General features: G+C 45.0%; 1 protein-coding gene across 1 annotated transcript; it reads left to right on the forward strand.

Annotated features, from left to right (window-relative positions):
* Positions 1 to 1,472: 1,472 nt before the first annotated feature.
* Positions 1,473 to 16,737, forward strand: LOC129398263 (putative postmeiotic segregation increased 2-like protein 1). The gene is made up of 7 exons (XM_063606247.1): positions 1,473 to 1,492; positions 2,424 to 2,556; positions 7,016 to 7,148; positions 7,328 to 7,430; positions 8,561 to 8,744; positions 11,802 to 11,890; positions 16,497 to 16,737. The coding sequence occupies exons 1-7, from the start codon at positions 1,473 to 1,475 to the stop codon at positions 16,591 to 16,593; spliced, it is 759 nt and encodes a 252-aa protein (XP_063462317.1). The 3' UTR covers positions 16,594 to 16,737.
* Positions 16,738 to 17,093: the final 356 nt, after the last annotated feature.

Raw genomic sequence — 17,093 nt, forward strand, 5'->3', positions numbered from 1 at the left:
AGGCATCTTTGAGTCCAAGAGATATTTTGAGGACCGGAAATCATAGGAAACTGCCCATGAGTTCACACATATTTCCAATGGTGTCCCCAATTTCAGGGAGTCCACGGATCACCTAAAACCAGCCCCTCCAGTTTGGCTAAGAAACTCTATATATCAAGTTTTGTATCATATGTATTGCTCTTAACTCAGAAAATTCCACCATTTTTGGCAGTGGTTTATTTATTTATACCATTGAAGGAAATGGTTTATTTATGAATCTATATTATGGATATTCTATAAGATACTGGGTGTACAAAAAGACTAAGTCGAAAAATCTCAGCTGTGCACAGTGGCTCATGCTTGTAATCCCATCTCTTTGGGTGGCCAAGGGAGGAAGACTGCCTGAGGCCAGCAGTTCGAGACCAGTATAGGCAACATAGCAAGAGCCCATCTCTAAAACAAAACAAAACAAAACAAAATTAGCCAGGTGTCGTGGCTGGCACCTGTGTTCCAACAACTTGAGAGACTGAGGTGGCAGGAGGATTGCTTGAGCCTAGGAGTTAGGGGCTGCGGTGAGCTGTGATCGTGACACCGCACTCCAGCCTGGGCAACACAGCAAGACCTTGTGTCAAAAAAATTCTTTTAATTAAATATAAAAGAGTTTCATGACATTCAGAGACCATCCAAAGAACCTGTGGGTTCCGGCCAGGCACAGTGGCTCACACCTGTAATCCCAGCGCTTTGGGAGGCCATAGCAGGTGGATCGCTTGAGGTCAGGAGTTTAAGAGCAGCCTGGCCAACATGGTGAAACCCCATCTCTTCTAAAAATACAAAAAATTAGTCAGGCATGGTGGTGGGTGCCTGTAATCCCAGCCACTCAGGAGGCGGGGGCAGCAGAATGGCTTAAACTTGGGAGGCGGAGGTTGCAGTGAGCCAAGGTCGCACCATTGCACTCCAGCCTGGGCAACAAGAGCAAAACTACATCTCAAAAAAAAAAAAAAAAAAAAAAAGAGAACCTGTGGATGAGTTCCCACATGGCTTCCTAACGGGCTGCGGCTCTCCTAGGAGTCTCTCGCTCATGGGAAAGGCACAAACTGAATGCGGGAGGAAATCCCATTGCTGTGGAAGTCCCATTGTTAGGAAGCTCTGCTTTTCTGGAGTTCAAATTTGCATTCATGATGCTTTAAACGTCAGAGCTGGGTGTGTCCTCCTACAACAAATCACTTTACTCTCTCTCTCTCCTAGTTAACAGGCTTTCAAATATTAGAACATCCATGTTCTGACCTCATTAAAATTGCTCTTTTGTGGAATGAAAAGCTCTGATTTAACCCGTCTTTAAGCCTGGTATGCATATTCCTCTCTGTTCCGGCCACCTTGTCTAGACACACTACACTGAGGCAGTGCCCATCTTAGATGATGTTGACACATTGTCAAAAAATGGGCAAACCAGGTGCGGTGGCTCACACTTGTAATCCCAGCACTTTTGGAAGCCGATGCCGACAGATAACCAGAGGTGAGGAGGTTGAGATCAGCCTGGCCAACATGGTGAAACCTGTCTGTTTTTCTGTAAAAATACAGAAACAATGAGCTGGGCGTGGGAGTGCACTTCTGTAATCCCAGCTACTTGTGGGGCTGAGGCAGGAGAATCACTTGAACCGGGAAGGTGGAGGTTCCAGTGAGCCGAGATCACGACACTACACTCCAGCCTGGGCGACAGAGTGAGACTCCGACTCAAAAAAAAAAAAAAGTGCCAGACAGCCCAGGTTTGGTCTGATATGTTCAGAAAAAAGCAAAACAGTCACCTCTCACCTTTTCTTTTCCTGCAATGATGCCGTTTAATACAACAATGGCTGTAGGTATGCTGCAGAAATATCATTCAAGTGAAACAGAAGGGCTTTCCTGGCTGGACACAGCGGTCACTCCTGCAATCCCAACACTTTGGTTGGCTAAGGTGGGAGGATTTCTTGCGGCCAGGAGTTCGAGGCTGCAGTGAGCTGTGATCCACCACTGCATTCCAGGCTGGGCATCAGAGTGAGGCCTCTCTCTAAAAAAAACCCTTCACTCCCCAAAAAAAGGGATTTTCAAATACCAGCCTTTCAGCATGAGGATCACATGGAGGAACATTAAGACACAGATGCTGGGACCCAGCCCTATTGATTGTAATTTAAAAACTGAGGTGAGGCCTGATTTAGCTCCGTCATTGGAATCCATTCAGATTTGAAATTCTCTGAGTTGGACAGTGCAAGAGAGATCCTAAAGAAAACAAAGTCACTGTGGACTGAAATGAGCTGACAAGGTTTTCTGAGCGTGGTGAAATATGATCTGGGCCTCACTTGGGAGGGCTGTGGCCAGGCCTTGAGTCCGTGGCTCAGTGGGGCCTTCTGAAACAGCCTCCAAGCCGCGCCCCCCCCCTTCATTTGCTAGTGGATGACCCCCTCCAGCAGCTTTGGTGCTGATGGGAATAAGTCGACCTGCAGCGGAAGTTCAGCCCAAGTCTCAGCCCAGCAGCTTCTCCACACCTGTCCGGGGTCTGGTCATGCTGCCGTCTCTGCGGTTCTCTGCGGAGTCGTGGTTTCTGTACCTTGAAGAGAACTTCCCCTTTGGGACCCAGAAACCCAGTGAATCCTCAGGAAAAAAGGGAATGAAATTACTGAAGACAACTCTGTGGCGGGGAGATGGAAAAGAGGCTCTCTCTTTTTTTTTTTCCTAATATTTTGAGACAGAGTTTCGCTTTTGTCACCCAGGCTGCAGTGCAGTGGCTCCATCTCGGCTCACTGCAACCTCTGCCTCCCAGGTTCAAGCGATTCTCCTGCCTCAGCCTCCCGAGTAGCTGAGATTACAGGCACCCACCACCACTCCCGCCTAATTTTTGTATTTTTTTAGTAGGGACAGGGTTTCGTCATGTTTGCCAGGCTGGTCTTGAACACCTGACTTCAAATGATCCACCCGCCTCTGCCTCTCAAAGTGCTAGGAATACAGGCATAAGACACTGCACCCGGCCTGTTTTTGTTTTTTAGAGACAAGGTCTCTGTTGCCTTGGCTGGGGTGCAGTGGTACAATCAGCTCTCTGTTGCCTCCTGGGCTCAAGCAATCCTCTTCTCTCAGCCTCCCAAGTAGCTGAGACTACAGGTGCATGCCTGTAGTAGATATAGCATCTTGCTCTGTTGCCCAGACTGGTCTTGAACTCTTGGTCACAAGCGATCCTCTTGCCTTGGCCTCTCAAAGTGCTGGAATTACACGCGTGAGCCATTGAGCCCAACCAGATAAGATGATCTTTAAGGGCCCTTCCCATGGTACCATATCCAAGTCAGCGAGACTGTGGCTATAGCAAGTTTAACATAACCAGATACGCTAGTATTATGGGCTGCATGGTGTGCCCCCCACCCCTAATTCGTGTATTGAAGCCATGACCCTCCAGACCTTAGAGGTGACCTTATTGGAACCAGAGTCTTTACAGAGGTGATCAAGTTAAAATGAGGTCACTAGAGGCCAGGCACGGTGGCTCACACCTGTAATCCCAGCACTTTGGGAGGCCGAGGCAGGCAGATAATGAGCCCAAGAGACCGAGACCATGATGTCCAACATGGTGAAACCCTGTCTCTACTAAAAATACAAAAATTAGCCAGGCGTGGTGGTGTGGGCCTGTAGTCCCAGCTACTCAGGAGGCTGAGGCAAGAGAATCACTTGAACCCGGAAGGCAGAGATTGCAGTCAGCCAAGATCATGCCACTACACTCCAGCCTGGGTGACAGAGTGAGACTCTATCTCAAAAAAATAAAAATTAAAAAACTAAAAACCTACAGCACCGCCTTTTACATAATGCAATGGTTTGGTAAGCACATGCACCCCAGGGAGGTAGTGGCAGATTCAGTCAACCTTCCCAGCAGCGTGGAGACGCAGTCAGGCATAGCAGGTGTTGATGTGGTTTGAACCCACAGCTTGGCTCAAATGCACACTCCCCTACTTAGTACCGAGTGAAGCCACTTACCCTCTAAGTGCCTTACTTTTCTTTTCTTTTCTTTTCTTTTTTCTTTTTTCGAGATAGAGTCTCGCTCTGTCACCCAGGCTGGAGTGCAGTGGCATGATCTTGGCTCACTGCAAACTTCGCCTTCCAGGTTCAAGCAATTCTCCTGCCTCAGCCTCCCAAGTAGCTGGGATTACAGGTGCCCACCACCATGCCGGGCTAATTTTTGTATTTTTGATAGAGATGGGGTTTCACCATAGTGCCCAGGCTGGTCTCGAACTCCTGACCTCAAGTGATCTGTCTGCCTCGGCCTCCCAAAGTACTAGGATTAGAGGCATGAGCCACCACACCTGGCCACTTTTCTTATCTATATTTGTTATGTGGATGACTTGTGTTAACGCAAATAAGATGCTGCTCGTCATCTTTAAAGAAAATAGGTGGCAACCTGTTATAGCAAGTCCTGTTTTTATTTGTACTTATGAGGCTTTAATTAAACGCTAAGAATTAAAATGCACATAATATTAGACTTTACCTCACAAACTGGCTTCAATTATTCGATGAGACTTATATGTATTACTTAAATGAGGTTAAATTTAACCTTTAAAAAATGATTTATTGTGGCTGGGCACAGTGGCTCACACCTGTAATCCCAGCACTTGGGAGGCCAAGGCAGACGGATCACTTGAGGCCAGGAGTTGAAGACCAGCCTGACCAACACGGCAAAACCCCATCTCCGCTAAAAATACAAAAATTAGCCAGGCATGGTGGTGCACACCTGTAATCCTAGCTACTCAGGAGCCTGAGACACAAGAATCGCTTGAACCCGGGAGGCAGAGGTTGCAAGGAGGTGAGATCACACCACTGCACTCCAGCCTGGGCAATAGAGTGAGGCTCTGCCTTAAAACAAAGAAAAATGATTTTGGGGGATGATGGGGTGTCACTATGTTGACCAGGCTTGTCTCAAACTCCTTGCCTCAAGCAATCCACCCACCTCAGCCTCCCAAGTAGCTGGAATTACAGGCACATGCCACCACGCCTGGCTAGTGTGTGTGTGTGTGTGTGTGTGTGTGTGTGTGTGTGTGTAGAAACAAGGTCTTCCTGTGTTGTTTAAGCTGCTCTGAAACTCCTGGGCTCAAGTGATCCTCCCACCTCGGCCTCCCAAAGCATTGGAATTACAGGTGTGAGCCACCTCACTGAGCCCTCCACCTTTCAGCTGAACGCAGAAAAGTACAATCTTTTAACCCAAAGCGTTCCTCACACTTAGGGTCAGGAAGAGCCCTTCATGCCCTGGAGGCAACTACTAACCCTCTGCTAAACACTCTGACTCTGGGTGTGAGAAACACACCTACTGTGCCCCACATATTTTTCCAAATACAACTTAATTTAGCCTTCACGACAACCCTGGAGTGAAGGATCATTAACTTTATTTCATAGATGTGGAAACTGAGACTCAGAGGCAGGAAATGACCTCCTTCTGGAGGCTGCAAATTCTTTGATGCTCCTTTGATCAACAGGTGGGAGCTGGCCAGAGGTGGTGGCTCACACGTATAATCCCAGCACTTTGGGAGGCCAAGGTGGGAGGATTGACTGAGGCCAGGAGTTTGAAACTAGCCTGGGCAACATAGCAAGACCTCATCTCTACAAAAAATACACAAATTAGCAGGGTGTGGTGGTGCACACCTGTAGTCGCAGCCACTCGGGAGGCTGAAGTGGTAGCATTGCTTGAGCCCAGGAGGTTGAGGCTGGAGTGAGCCATGATCAAGCCACTGCTCTCCAGCCGAGGAGATGGAGATAGACCCTGTCTCAAACAACAACAAAAAAATAGGTGAGGGTCAGCCAGGCGTGGTGGCTCACGCCTGTAATCCTAGAACTTTGGGAGGCCAAGGTGGGAGGATTGCTTGAGACCAGGACTTCAAGACCAGCCTGGGCAGCCTAGCAAGATCCCATATATCCAGGCCTCATATAATCCGCCCACCTTGACCTTTCACTTAGCATAACATCCCCAAGTTCAATCATAGTGTTACAAGTGACAGGATCTCCTTATTTTTAAGGCTGAATTAAATACTCCATTGTATGTATATATCACATTTTCTTTATCCATTCATGTGCGGATGGACATTTTTTTCTTGCTCCTTTAAAATAAGTTCACTATCTATTAGCCTGGGCAACGTGGCAAGACCCCATGTCCACAAACAATAAAAACGATTAGCTGGGTGTGGTGGTCTGTGCCCCGTAGTCCCAGCTACTCAGGAGGCTGAGGCAGGGGAGCACTTGAACCTGGAAGGTGGAGGCCGCAGTGAGCCATGATCACACCACTGCACTCCAGCCTGGGTGGCAGTGGAGTCTTCAAGAAAGAAATAATAAAATAAAATAATTTCATCATTTATCTCACCTAAATATGTATTCTTGAATACTATTGTTTTGCCTGGTCTTTTTTTTTTTTTTTTTTTTTTTTTTTTTTGAGACGGAGTCTTGCTCTGTTGCCCAGGCCGGAGTGCAGTGGTGTGTTCTCGGCTCACTGCAAGCTCCGTCTCCTGGGTTCACGCCATTCTCCTGCCTCAGCCTCCCGAGTAGCTGGGACTACAGGTGCCCGCCACCACGTCCGGCTAATTTTTTGTATTTTTAGTAGAGACAGGGTTTCACCGTGTTAGCCAGGATGGTCTCAATCTCCTGACCTCGTGATCCGCCTGCCTCAGCCTTCCAAAGTGCTGGGATTACAGGCATGAACCACCGCGCCCGGCCCCCGTTCTCCTTACTGGGTATGTTAAAATTATTTCTTTCAAAGGAAAAGGCTGGTCAAAGTGCAACGGTCTTTACAACTAATTGATCACAACCAGTTACAGATTTTTTTGTTCCTTCTCCACTCCAACTGCTTCACTTGACTAGCATAAGGGAAAAAAAAAAAGAGGAAAGAAAGAAAATGCTAAACTATTTAATCTGGGCTAGTAAATAGCCAGAAAGAACTTTATAAAAGTGAAATATACAAAATGACACTAGTATGTTTAACTAAAGGTCTAGTTATGACACTTAAATTTGCACATGTTATAGATAATATCAATATAAAAACTGATAGCATGGGTCCATTTTTAATAAATATATAAATATTTTAAACTTTCTAGATCTAAAGCTTAAGGACTATGGAGTGGATCTCATTGAAGTTTCAGGCAATGGATGTGGGGTAGAAGAAGAAAAGTTCGAAGGCTTAAGTGAGTTAACTTTTTCTAATCCTATTATAAAATAATTGGGCCACATGTCTTAGAATTTTGAGTAACACTGTCTTGGGAAACACAAAAACAGTTTTTTTAAAGCCAGTTACTAGATATCATGTATATTTATTGTTATAGCACTTGAAATATCTTAGTCCTTACTTTATACTCTCTTTCAGCTCTGAAACATCACACATCTAAGATTCAAGAGTTTGCCGACGTACCTCAGGTTGAAACTTTTGGCTTTCGGGGGGAAGCTCTGAGCTCACTTTGTGCACTGAGGTGATAAAATATTTTTATCCATTCACTTGACCCCTTAGAAAAACCTCTCTGAAAATTAATTGGAATCATTATTATTTACAATTTTCTGTCTCAATATCTCAGCTTCTAGCTTCTGAATTCTGTTTTGTCTCACTGCCAATCTAAGTCCTAGTACTTCTGAAATGTGAGCAATAAATGAATGAAATGAAGCAAATAGTATTGTTAAAAAAATTGGTTACCCTTATTAGAACAGTAACTTCTCAATTTGAACATAACATATAGGTAATAAATGATAGTTACCATTGGTTTTCATTATCAATTTTTAGGGAAACATTTCACCAAAGCACTACTTAATTATAGCACAGATACTAAATTTTTATAAACAACTACATGCACACACACACACGCACACACACATATATATATATACATACATATATATATATTTTTTTTTTTTTAGAGTCACACACTGTCACCCAGGCTGGAGTGCAGTGGCACAGTCTCAGCTCACTGCAATCTCTGCCTCCCAGGTTCAAGTGATTCTTGTGCCTCAGCCTCCTGAAGAGCTTGGACTATAGCGTGCACCACCACTCTTGGCTAATTTTTGTATTTTTAATAGAGGTGGGGTTTTGCCATGTTGCCCAGGCTGGTCTGGAACTCCAGGCCTCAAGTGATCTGCCCTCCTTGGCCTCCCAAAGTGCTGGAATTACAGGCATGAGCCACCGCACCCTGCCCTACATATACATTTTAATTATAATATCTTTTGGATTCTTTAAAAAAATTTTTTAAATTTTTAAAAAATTCTTTAAAAAAATTCTTTTAAAAATTTTTGTTTGAAGAGTAATAACAAAACAAATCTCTGAGAATCAATAAATCTTGAGATCATTTATGGTTTTGCAATTCAACCTGAAAAAACGAAGTCAAAGTTTTTATCAAAACAAAGCATGTTTAGTGCTCTCTGTCTCACTGTCTTTCAGATGCCAAACCTTAGATTTTATGATGACTCCTCAACTGTTAGATCTCAGTTATCTCAGAGGGATCATCAGCTTTTTAAGAAAGTTTTGAGAGAAAAGCAAGTGAAGAAAAGAGTAGTCAGTGCCCAACATCACGGATCTCTCACTGAACACACCATGCCTGGTATTCTCTCACAGCGATGTCACCATTTCTACCTGCCACGTATCGGCGAAGGTTGGGACTCGACTGGTGTTTGATCACGATGGGAAAATCATCCAGAAAACCCCCTACCCCCACCCCAGAGGGACCACAGTCAGCGTGAAGCAGTTATTTTCTACGCTACCTGTACGCCATAAGGAATTTCAAAGGAATATTAAGAAGGTACAGTAAATTAATCTCGGTTTTCAAGAGTATTGGTTAATGCACATGAGCAAAAGATTTTACTAAAGATGTTTATTCTTCAGTTGATTCTCTTCCCCTAATTTATTGAGAAATGCTTTATTTGCATTTCTCATTAAAGACTTAACTTCAGGGTGATTTACTTTTTTCTTTTTATCACATAGTGTTTATTAGGACTGGGAAACATAGTGAGACTCTGTCTCTATGAAAAATTAAAAAAAAAATTGACTGGGCATGGTGGCATGCACCTGTAGTTCCAGCTACTTGGGAGGCTGAAGTGGGAGGATCACTTGAGCCCAGGAACCTGAGACTGCAGTGAGCTACGATTGCGTCACTACACTTCAGACTGTGAGACAGAGTAAGACCCTGTCTGGAAAAATATATATACATAGATATACATTTTCTTTATTTTTTATTTTTATCTTTTTTTGAGATGGAGTCTCACTTTGGCGCCCTGGTTGCAGTGCAGTGGCGCGATCTCAGTTCACTGCAACCTCCACCTGCCAAGTTCAAGCGATTCTCCTGCTTCAGCCTTCTGAGTAGCTACCATTACAGGCACGCGCCACCACGCCCAGCTAATTTTTGTATTTTCAGTGGAGACGGGGTTCCACCATGTTGTCCAGGCTGGCCAGGCTGGTCTCGAATTCCTGCCCTCAGGTGATCCGCCCACCTCGGCCTCTCAAAGTGCTGGGATTACAGGCGTGAGCCACCATGCCTGACCTTATGTACTTATATTTTTATGAGAATATTTCTCTTGGTTTTCTGATAAATGAGTTACTGGAACCCTTATGAATTTGAATGCAAATGAAAACAGCTAAATGTTATATAATTGTTGTGTTTAAAAAGCAGATTATAAAACTGTCTATATTATATGATTACAGTTTTATGGAAACAAAACAACAGGCCTAAATGTGTATAGTATAAAGACTGGAAGAGTCAGCACTTCCATGTTCTCAGCGGTTATCCTTGGATGTGAGATCTCATGCACTTTTTGCTCTCTTCTTTGTGCCTTTCCATTTTGCATGCATATTTCTTATAATCTAAAAAGTTACTTAAACATATGCAGCTAAAAACTTTTTTTACTTGTAAAGCATTCAGTGCTAATTTTAACTTTTTTTGTTTAGACGGAGTCTTCTCACTCTGTCGCCCAGGCTGGAGTGCAGTGGTGTGATCTTGGCTCACTGCAACCTCCGCCTCCTGGGTTCAAGTGATTCTCCTACCTCAGCCTCCCAAGTAGCTGGGATTATAGGTGTGTGTCACCACACCCAGCTAATTTTTGTATTTTTAGTAGAGATGGGGTTTCACCATGTTGGCCAGGCTGGTCTTGCACCCCTGATCTCAAGTGATCTGCCCACCTCAGCCTCCCAAAGTGCTGGGATTTCAGGCGTGAGCCACCACGCCCGGCTTTTTTTTTAAAGCTTTTTTGTAAGTCAGCCAGCAAGAACACAGGAGGAAGTACTCAAATCTCCCTTACACAGCTGGGGGCTATGTCAGGTTTTATAAGCGTAGGGTAATGAGGTGTGATTTGATTGGATCTTGCAATAAAGTAATGCTGGGAGGTGTGATCTGACTGGATCCTGCCATGGGGTGACACCAAAACTCAATGTGATTGGATCCTGGCTCCTGCCTTGGGGTGTCTGGTTCTTAAATCGGTCCGAGCTCTTCAGGCTGAGCTCTTAGGTTCCACTCCACGGTGGCACGCTTGGTTAACCTGGACATGCACAGGGTACATGACCTTCAACCTGCGGGTCGATGGCAATTGAAAAACAACTGACAACTTCATTACATAAAAGTTGAACTGATTCGGGTGCAGTGACTCACGCCTGTAATCCCAGCACTTTGGGAGGCCAAGGCAGGTGGATCACCTGAGGTCGAGGAGTTCAAGACCAGCCTGGCCAAAATGGTGAAACCCCGTCTCTACTAAAAATATAAATATTAGCCAGGCGTGGTGGCGCACCCTTGTAATCCCAGCTACCCCAGAGGCTGAGGCAGCAGAATGCTTGAACCTAGGACGTGGAGGTTGCAGTGAGCTGAGATCGTGCCATTGCACTCCAGCCTGGGTGTCAAGAGTGAAACTCCATCAAAAAAAAAAAAAAAGTTGAACTAGATTTGGTCTGATGCAGTTACAGATTTACAAACCGCGTCCCACCCTCCTGCCAACACCTTCCACTCCTCATTCTTGAGGGATTAGGGATGGAGGTCATGCTTCTGTATCGACTTCATGCTGACCAGGGGCACTTAGTCCCCTAAAGTGAGAGGAATGAAACTCTTGGGCTTCTGAGTTCAGATGAGTTCTGGGGTCACCCGGAGTAGCTTGAAAGGCTGGTATTGTTGTAATACCAGCTGAAGGTGGAAGTGTTGGATCCTGGAGGACAAACAGCTCACCATCCATTTAAATAAATAGGACCAAAAAGTAACAGAACAGTGGCCACGAGGGGCCCCAACAGAGGAAGAAACCAGGTGAGGTGTGGTATAGTGGACTCGACTGCCTTCTAAATCTCAGTGGTTGTCCGGGTGCGGTGGCTCACGCCTGTAATTCCAGCAAAAGAAGAGCCGAGGCAGGGTGATCACGAGGTCAGGAGTTCAAGACCAGCCGGGCAAACATGGTGAAACCCCGTCTCTACTGAAAATACAAAAATTAGCCAGGTGTGGTGGCGTGTGCTGTAGTGTCAGCTACTAGGGAGGCTGAGGCAGGAGAATTGCTTGAACCTGGGAGGCGGAGGTTGCAGTGAGCCGAGATTGTGCCACTGCACTCCAGCCTAGGTAACAGAGCGGGACTCCATCTCAGTCAATCAATCAATCTCAGTGGTTGAACTACCCTTGATATGGTTCAGCTCTGTATCCCCAACCAAATCTCATGTCAAATTGCAATTCCCAGTGTTGAGGGAGGGACCTGGTGGGAGGTGATTGGCTCGTGGCGGCTGACGTCCCCCTTGCTGTTCTCGTGATAGTGAGTGAGCGCTCATGGGATCTGGTTGTTTAGAAGCGTGCAGCCCTCCCACTTCACTCTCTCTGTCTCTCCTGCTCCACCATGGCCAGAAACGTGCCTGCTTCCCCTTCGCCTTCTGCCGTGATTGTCAGTTTCTTGAGGCCTCCCCAGCCATGCTTCCTGTACAGCCTGCAGAACTGTGAGTCAATTAAACCTCTTTTCTTCATAAATTCCCCAGTTTCCAGTAGTTCTTTAGAGCAGTGTGAAAACAGACTAATGGACCCTTCTGGTTGAAGGAATGTAGCCATTCTGCTTGTTTAACTATTTCCTTTCTGTTCATCTCTATTTCCCGGGAGGTGTTTATCCAAGTGCAATAGGAGATATTGGTGACTGCAGAGTCCCCTCAGTGTTCTGCTAGTAAATAGTTGAAGGTTGATCAGTGATCTCCAGCATTTTCAGTCTGGCATGGAAAAGCCCCCATGTAACTGGTAAAGGTATCAGTAAGCACCAGGAGGTATCTAAATCCACCAGGAGCCATAGGCATCATGTTGATGTCCATTTACCAGTCTTCCCTGGCAAGATTCTCTGAATTGTACTGCCTTGGCCAAAAGAGGTATGGGAGGGGCTGGGCACAGTGGCTCACGCCTGTAATCCCAGCATTTTGGGAGACCAATTCGGGTAGATCATTAGAGGTCAGGGGTTCAAGACCATCCTGGCCAACATGGTGACATTCCATCTCTACTGAAAATACAAAAAGTTAGCTGGGTTTGGTGTTGGGTGCCTGTAATCCCAGCTACTCGGGAGGCTGAGGCAGGATAATCACTTGAACCTGGGAGGAGGAGGTGGCAGTGAGCTGAGATCTCGCCATTGCACTCCAGCCTGGGCAACAAGAGCGAAACTTCATCTCAAAAAATAAAAAAAGAAGTCTGGGTGTGGTGGCTCATGCCTGTAATCCCAAGACTTTGGGAGGCCAGGATGGGTGGATCATGAGGTCAGGAGTTCAAGACCAGCCTGGCCTAGATGGTGAAACCCTGTCTCGAGTAAAAATACAAATATTAGCTGGGCATGGTGGCACACACCTGTAATCTCAGCTACTCAGAAGTCTGAGACAGAAGAATTGCCAAAACCCGGGAGGGAGAGGTTGCAGTGAGCCGAGATCGCGCCACTGCACTCTAGCCTGGGTGACAGAGCAAGACTCCGTCTCAAAAGAAAGAAAGAGAAAGGAAATTCCCCAGGGAAGTACCTCAGCTTATTTCATGAAGAGGTACTGAAGGAAGCAGAGGCACGTGGAGGACTTCCCCACCTCGTGCAGCTATTTGGGCCATGGCGTCTGAAATGTATTATTTCAGAGTCACCCCTTTGATGACCTTGGCAGTGGACTGCAGTCATCTGTTTAGGCCTTTCCATGGCCCGTGTCAGTGCCAGTATTTCTGTCTGTTGCACATTTGATTTCCTTGCTGTTGGCATTTAGAAGGCCCCCTGTTTCCCAGATCACACCACGGGCATGGACTGCAGAGATTGCGTCTTGTGAGTCTGTAGAAACAGTCAAGGCCTTGTCCTCTCTTAGGTCCAGAGCTCAGGTTAATGCAGATTTTCCCAGCCGTCTGTGCTGAAGTCCCTGTGGGGAGGCTCCCGGCTGGTTTCCTGTAGGTAGACAGCTACACATCCTGCCCTTCATTGGCTTCTTTTCATGAAGCTCCTGCTGTCTACAAAACATGTCTCCCTTTTCTTCTTGAACCACATCTCTGTTATTGAAACTCTAGAAGTCAGCCAGGCACAGTGGCTATGCCTGTAATCCCAGCGCTTTGGGAGGCCAAGGTGGGCGGATCACCTGAGGTCAGGAGTTCAAGACCAGCCTGGCCAACATGGCGAAACCCTGTCTCTAATACAAATACTAAAATTAGCCAAGCATGGTGGCCACTGCACTCCAGCCTGGGTGACAGAGCAAGACTCTGTCTCAAATAAAGAAAGAGAAAGTATCATGCTTTTCAGAGTTCTGTGGGTTGTTATAGTGAATTATCAAACCTGAGGACGTGGTGGGAACCTCCAAATTTGCAGCCAGTTGGTGAGAAGTACATGCGGTCTGTGGACACCCAAGCTTGCAGCTGCATCTGAAGCGAGGGCAGCCTAGCGGGGGCTGGTGGCCTTAACCTGTGGCATTTGATGTAACATCAGGGAGTTGACATCAGAATTACATCACACAGGCCAGGTGCAGTGGCTCATGCTTATAATCCCAGCAATTAGAAAGGCAAGATAAGAAGATCGCTTGAGCTTGAGTCTGAGCCCGCAGTGAGCTATGACCGCACCACTATACCCCAGTCTGGGTGACAGCACAAGACCCCGACACCAAAAATAAAAAAGAAAAATCACAAAGAATTGCATGGCAGAGTGCCTGTCTTTCACAGCTTGAACTGTTGCAGGAACTTTCTTTTTTTTTTCTTTTTTTTTTTTTTTTTTTTTTTTTTTTTGTGATGGAGTCTCGCCCTTTCACCCAGGCTGGAGTGCAGTGGCACCATCTCGGCTCACTGCAGGCTCCGCCTCCTGGGTTCACACCATTCTCCTGCCTCAGCCTCCGGAGTAGCTGGGACTACAGGCGCCTGCCACCGCGCCCAGCTAATTTTTTGTATTTTTAGCAGAGATGGGGTTTCACCGTATTAGCCAGGGTGGTCTTGATCTCCTGACCTCATGATCCGCCCACCTCAGCCTCCCAAAGTGCTGGGATTACAGTCCTGAGCCACCGCGCCTGGAGTTTTTTTTTTTTTTTTTTTGAGAGGGGTTCGGGAGACATATTCTCTGCTAGTGATTCTCCTGCCTGGTTTTGAACTCCTGCTGGGATCACAGGCGTGAGCCACCACGCCCAGCCACCTTTAGAGTTTTCTTACCACCTGGTTTTCCTCTCTCAATATCTTTCTCTCATTTCCTGCTTTAAAACTCTAGCTTGGGGTCTGGGCACAGTAGCTCATGCCTATAATCCCAGCAGTTTGGGAGACTGAGGCGGGTGGATCACTTGAGGTCAGGAGTTTGAGACCAGCCTGGCCAACATGGTGAAACCTTGTCTCTACTATTTTTACAAAAGTTAGTCAGACGTACAGGCGGGTGCCTGTAGTCCCAGCTACTTGGGAGGCTGAGGCAGGAGAATTTGCTTGAACGCGGAGGTGAAAGTTGCAGGGAGCCGAGGTTGTGCCACTGCACTCCAGCCTGGGAGACAGAGTGAGACTGTCTCCAAAACAAACAAACAAACAAGCAAAAAAACCCTGTAGCTTGGGATCAGCCTTCTCTTCTGTTGTTTTTCTTTAAAAAATAAAAATTAAAAATAGGCTTCAAGTGATCCTCCCGCCATGACCTCCAAAACTGCTGGGATTGTAGGTGTGAGCACTGCACCCAGCCTTATGTTTTTTTCTACATAAAAAGCAGCACAGGATTATCTTCCAAAGCTAATAAATATGTTCAAATAACCACAACCCCATTAAGGAAAAATGTCACTTGACAGCAAATAATCAATCCAGACCACAATATGATCACACTCACTGTGAAGGTGAGAAAAGTTCATCTTTATTATGTTTCCCCAAGAGATGCACTGCACTGTTCTCTTGAAAACACACAGCTCGTGTCCTCCTTTAGAACACACATCCTCTTTAAAGTAACATACAAACATGCCAAAACAAGATAAAAAATTCCATCTGAATTCTCACATTTCAAACATACACTAAATATCAAATAAAAATTTATTTTTACAAGAATTTAGGGGAACTACCACATAGCTATTAATGTAATATATATGTTAACTAAGTATCATAGATAAAAACCATGCTCCCTTCAGCAGCACGTGTAATAATAGATACCAAGATTGAAAGGTAAAAGATTTAGGATGAAAAGAATCCTCTCTTAAAAAGGAAAACAAAATTATATGTATGTGTATACAACAGTTATAACACCCATCACACAGCTTTATAGAAACAGCATCTATTCAAAAATACCAGTATTTCCAAAATATTTAAAATAATATTGAAAGTAATAATAATATTTAAATAAATAAATATAGTTAATAAATATTTCAATAAATAAAATAATATTTAAATAATTCTATACCCATGCTTTTCAAAATAAACCAATAAAATAGATAGTATATATTAGACATGTTAGTATATATATCTGAGACATGTTAAAAATCACAACGGAATTCTCACAATTCAGTCACAAACCTAAACAGCAAATAAAAATTTCTATCACCAGAATTATGTTTTTTTCTGGTGGGGAACTACCAATAGCTATAAATAGAAGAGATTATTATGGAAGTATCATAGATAAAAAGAGTGCTCGCTTCAGGAGCACATATAATAATACAGAAAAAAATTAAAGTTAATAAAAGATTTAGGATAAAAAGAATTCTCACTTAAAAATGAAAAGAAAATTATCTTTATGTATATATAACAACTATAACTCTCATCAAAGAACTCTACAGGAACAGCATGTTTTCAAAAGTACAACAATTTCCAAACTATTTGAAATAAACCTATTAATAATTCAATGGCCAACATTTTCCAAACAAACCAATAAAATACAGAGTGTGCATGAAGCTATCTGTTACAGTCTGTGGCACTCATATTTCACAAAGAATTCTGTGCCAATCTGAGCCCCTGCACTGTGCCTTCAAATGCTCCTGGACTGTGGCAAGCAAGTCCGTAAGAAACAGGACCTCCAGGTTCCGTCCCAGGGAGGTTGGCATTCAGCAATATAAAAAGGGAGGTGGTGCCGCAGGAAAGGGTGGAACTGGAAACACTCCTGGTTTCTTACTTTTCTCCAAGGACTCCTAGAAGTACCCCACCCCACCCCTGCTCCTTGGAGGACAACGTGATCACTGTATTCAGCTCTGTCAAGAATGGTCCAGGTTCTTCTAGATGATCTGCACAAATGGTTCCTCTCCTCCTTCCTGATGTCTGCCATTAGCACTGGAATAAAGTTCCTGCTGAAAATCCACATCTCCCCTGGGTCCGGTGTTCTGGAAGTGAGAGAGACAATGTCACACCTCAAGGAGGCAGCTCTCTAGACAGGAAGGTTATTCACGTCCCATGTCAAGTCTAGCTAGAGTTCAGAGCAATTGAGAAGTGCAATTTTATCTCCTGCCTTTCATTCTATACCCTGCTTCTGAACCATCGTGTTCAACTGTGAAACTCACGCTTTGGTGACCCTGACTCCAAAACTTAATACACCCAAGGTCAGCCCCAGTGCTCTGCTTCATAGCAAGGACTTTGGGTGGGTCTTCCCAGGGAGTAGGGCACCCTCAGAGAATGTGGCTTTGGACTTCATCACAGCTGGGGCCTTTTGTGTCACTTCAGATCTAAACTTGTAACCGTGCTAGATCTGTTTCTAATGTGACAACATCACAAACCACGAGTCCAGAT

This window comes from Pan paniscus, chromosome 6, assembly GCF_029289425.2.
Source record: "Pan paniscus chromosome 6, NHGRI_mPanPan1-v2.0_pri, whole genome shotgun sequence".
Taxonomy (NCBI): domain Eukaryota; kingdom Metazoa; phylum Chordata; class Mammalia; order Primates; family Hominidae; genus Pan; species Pan paniscus.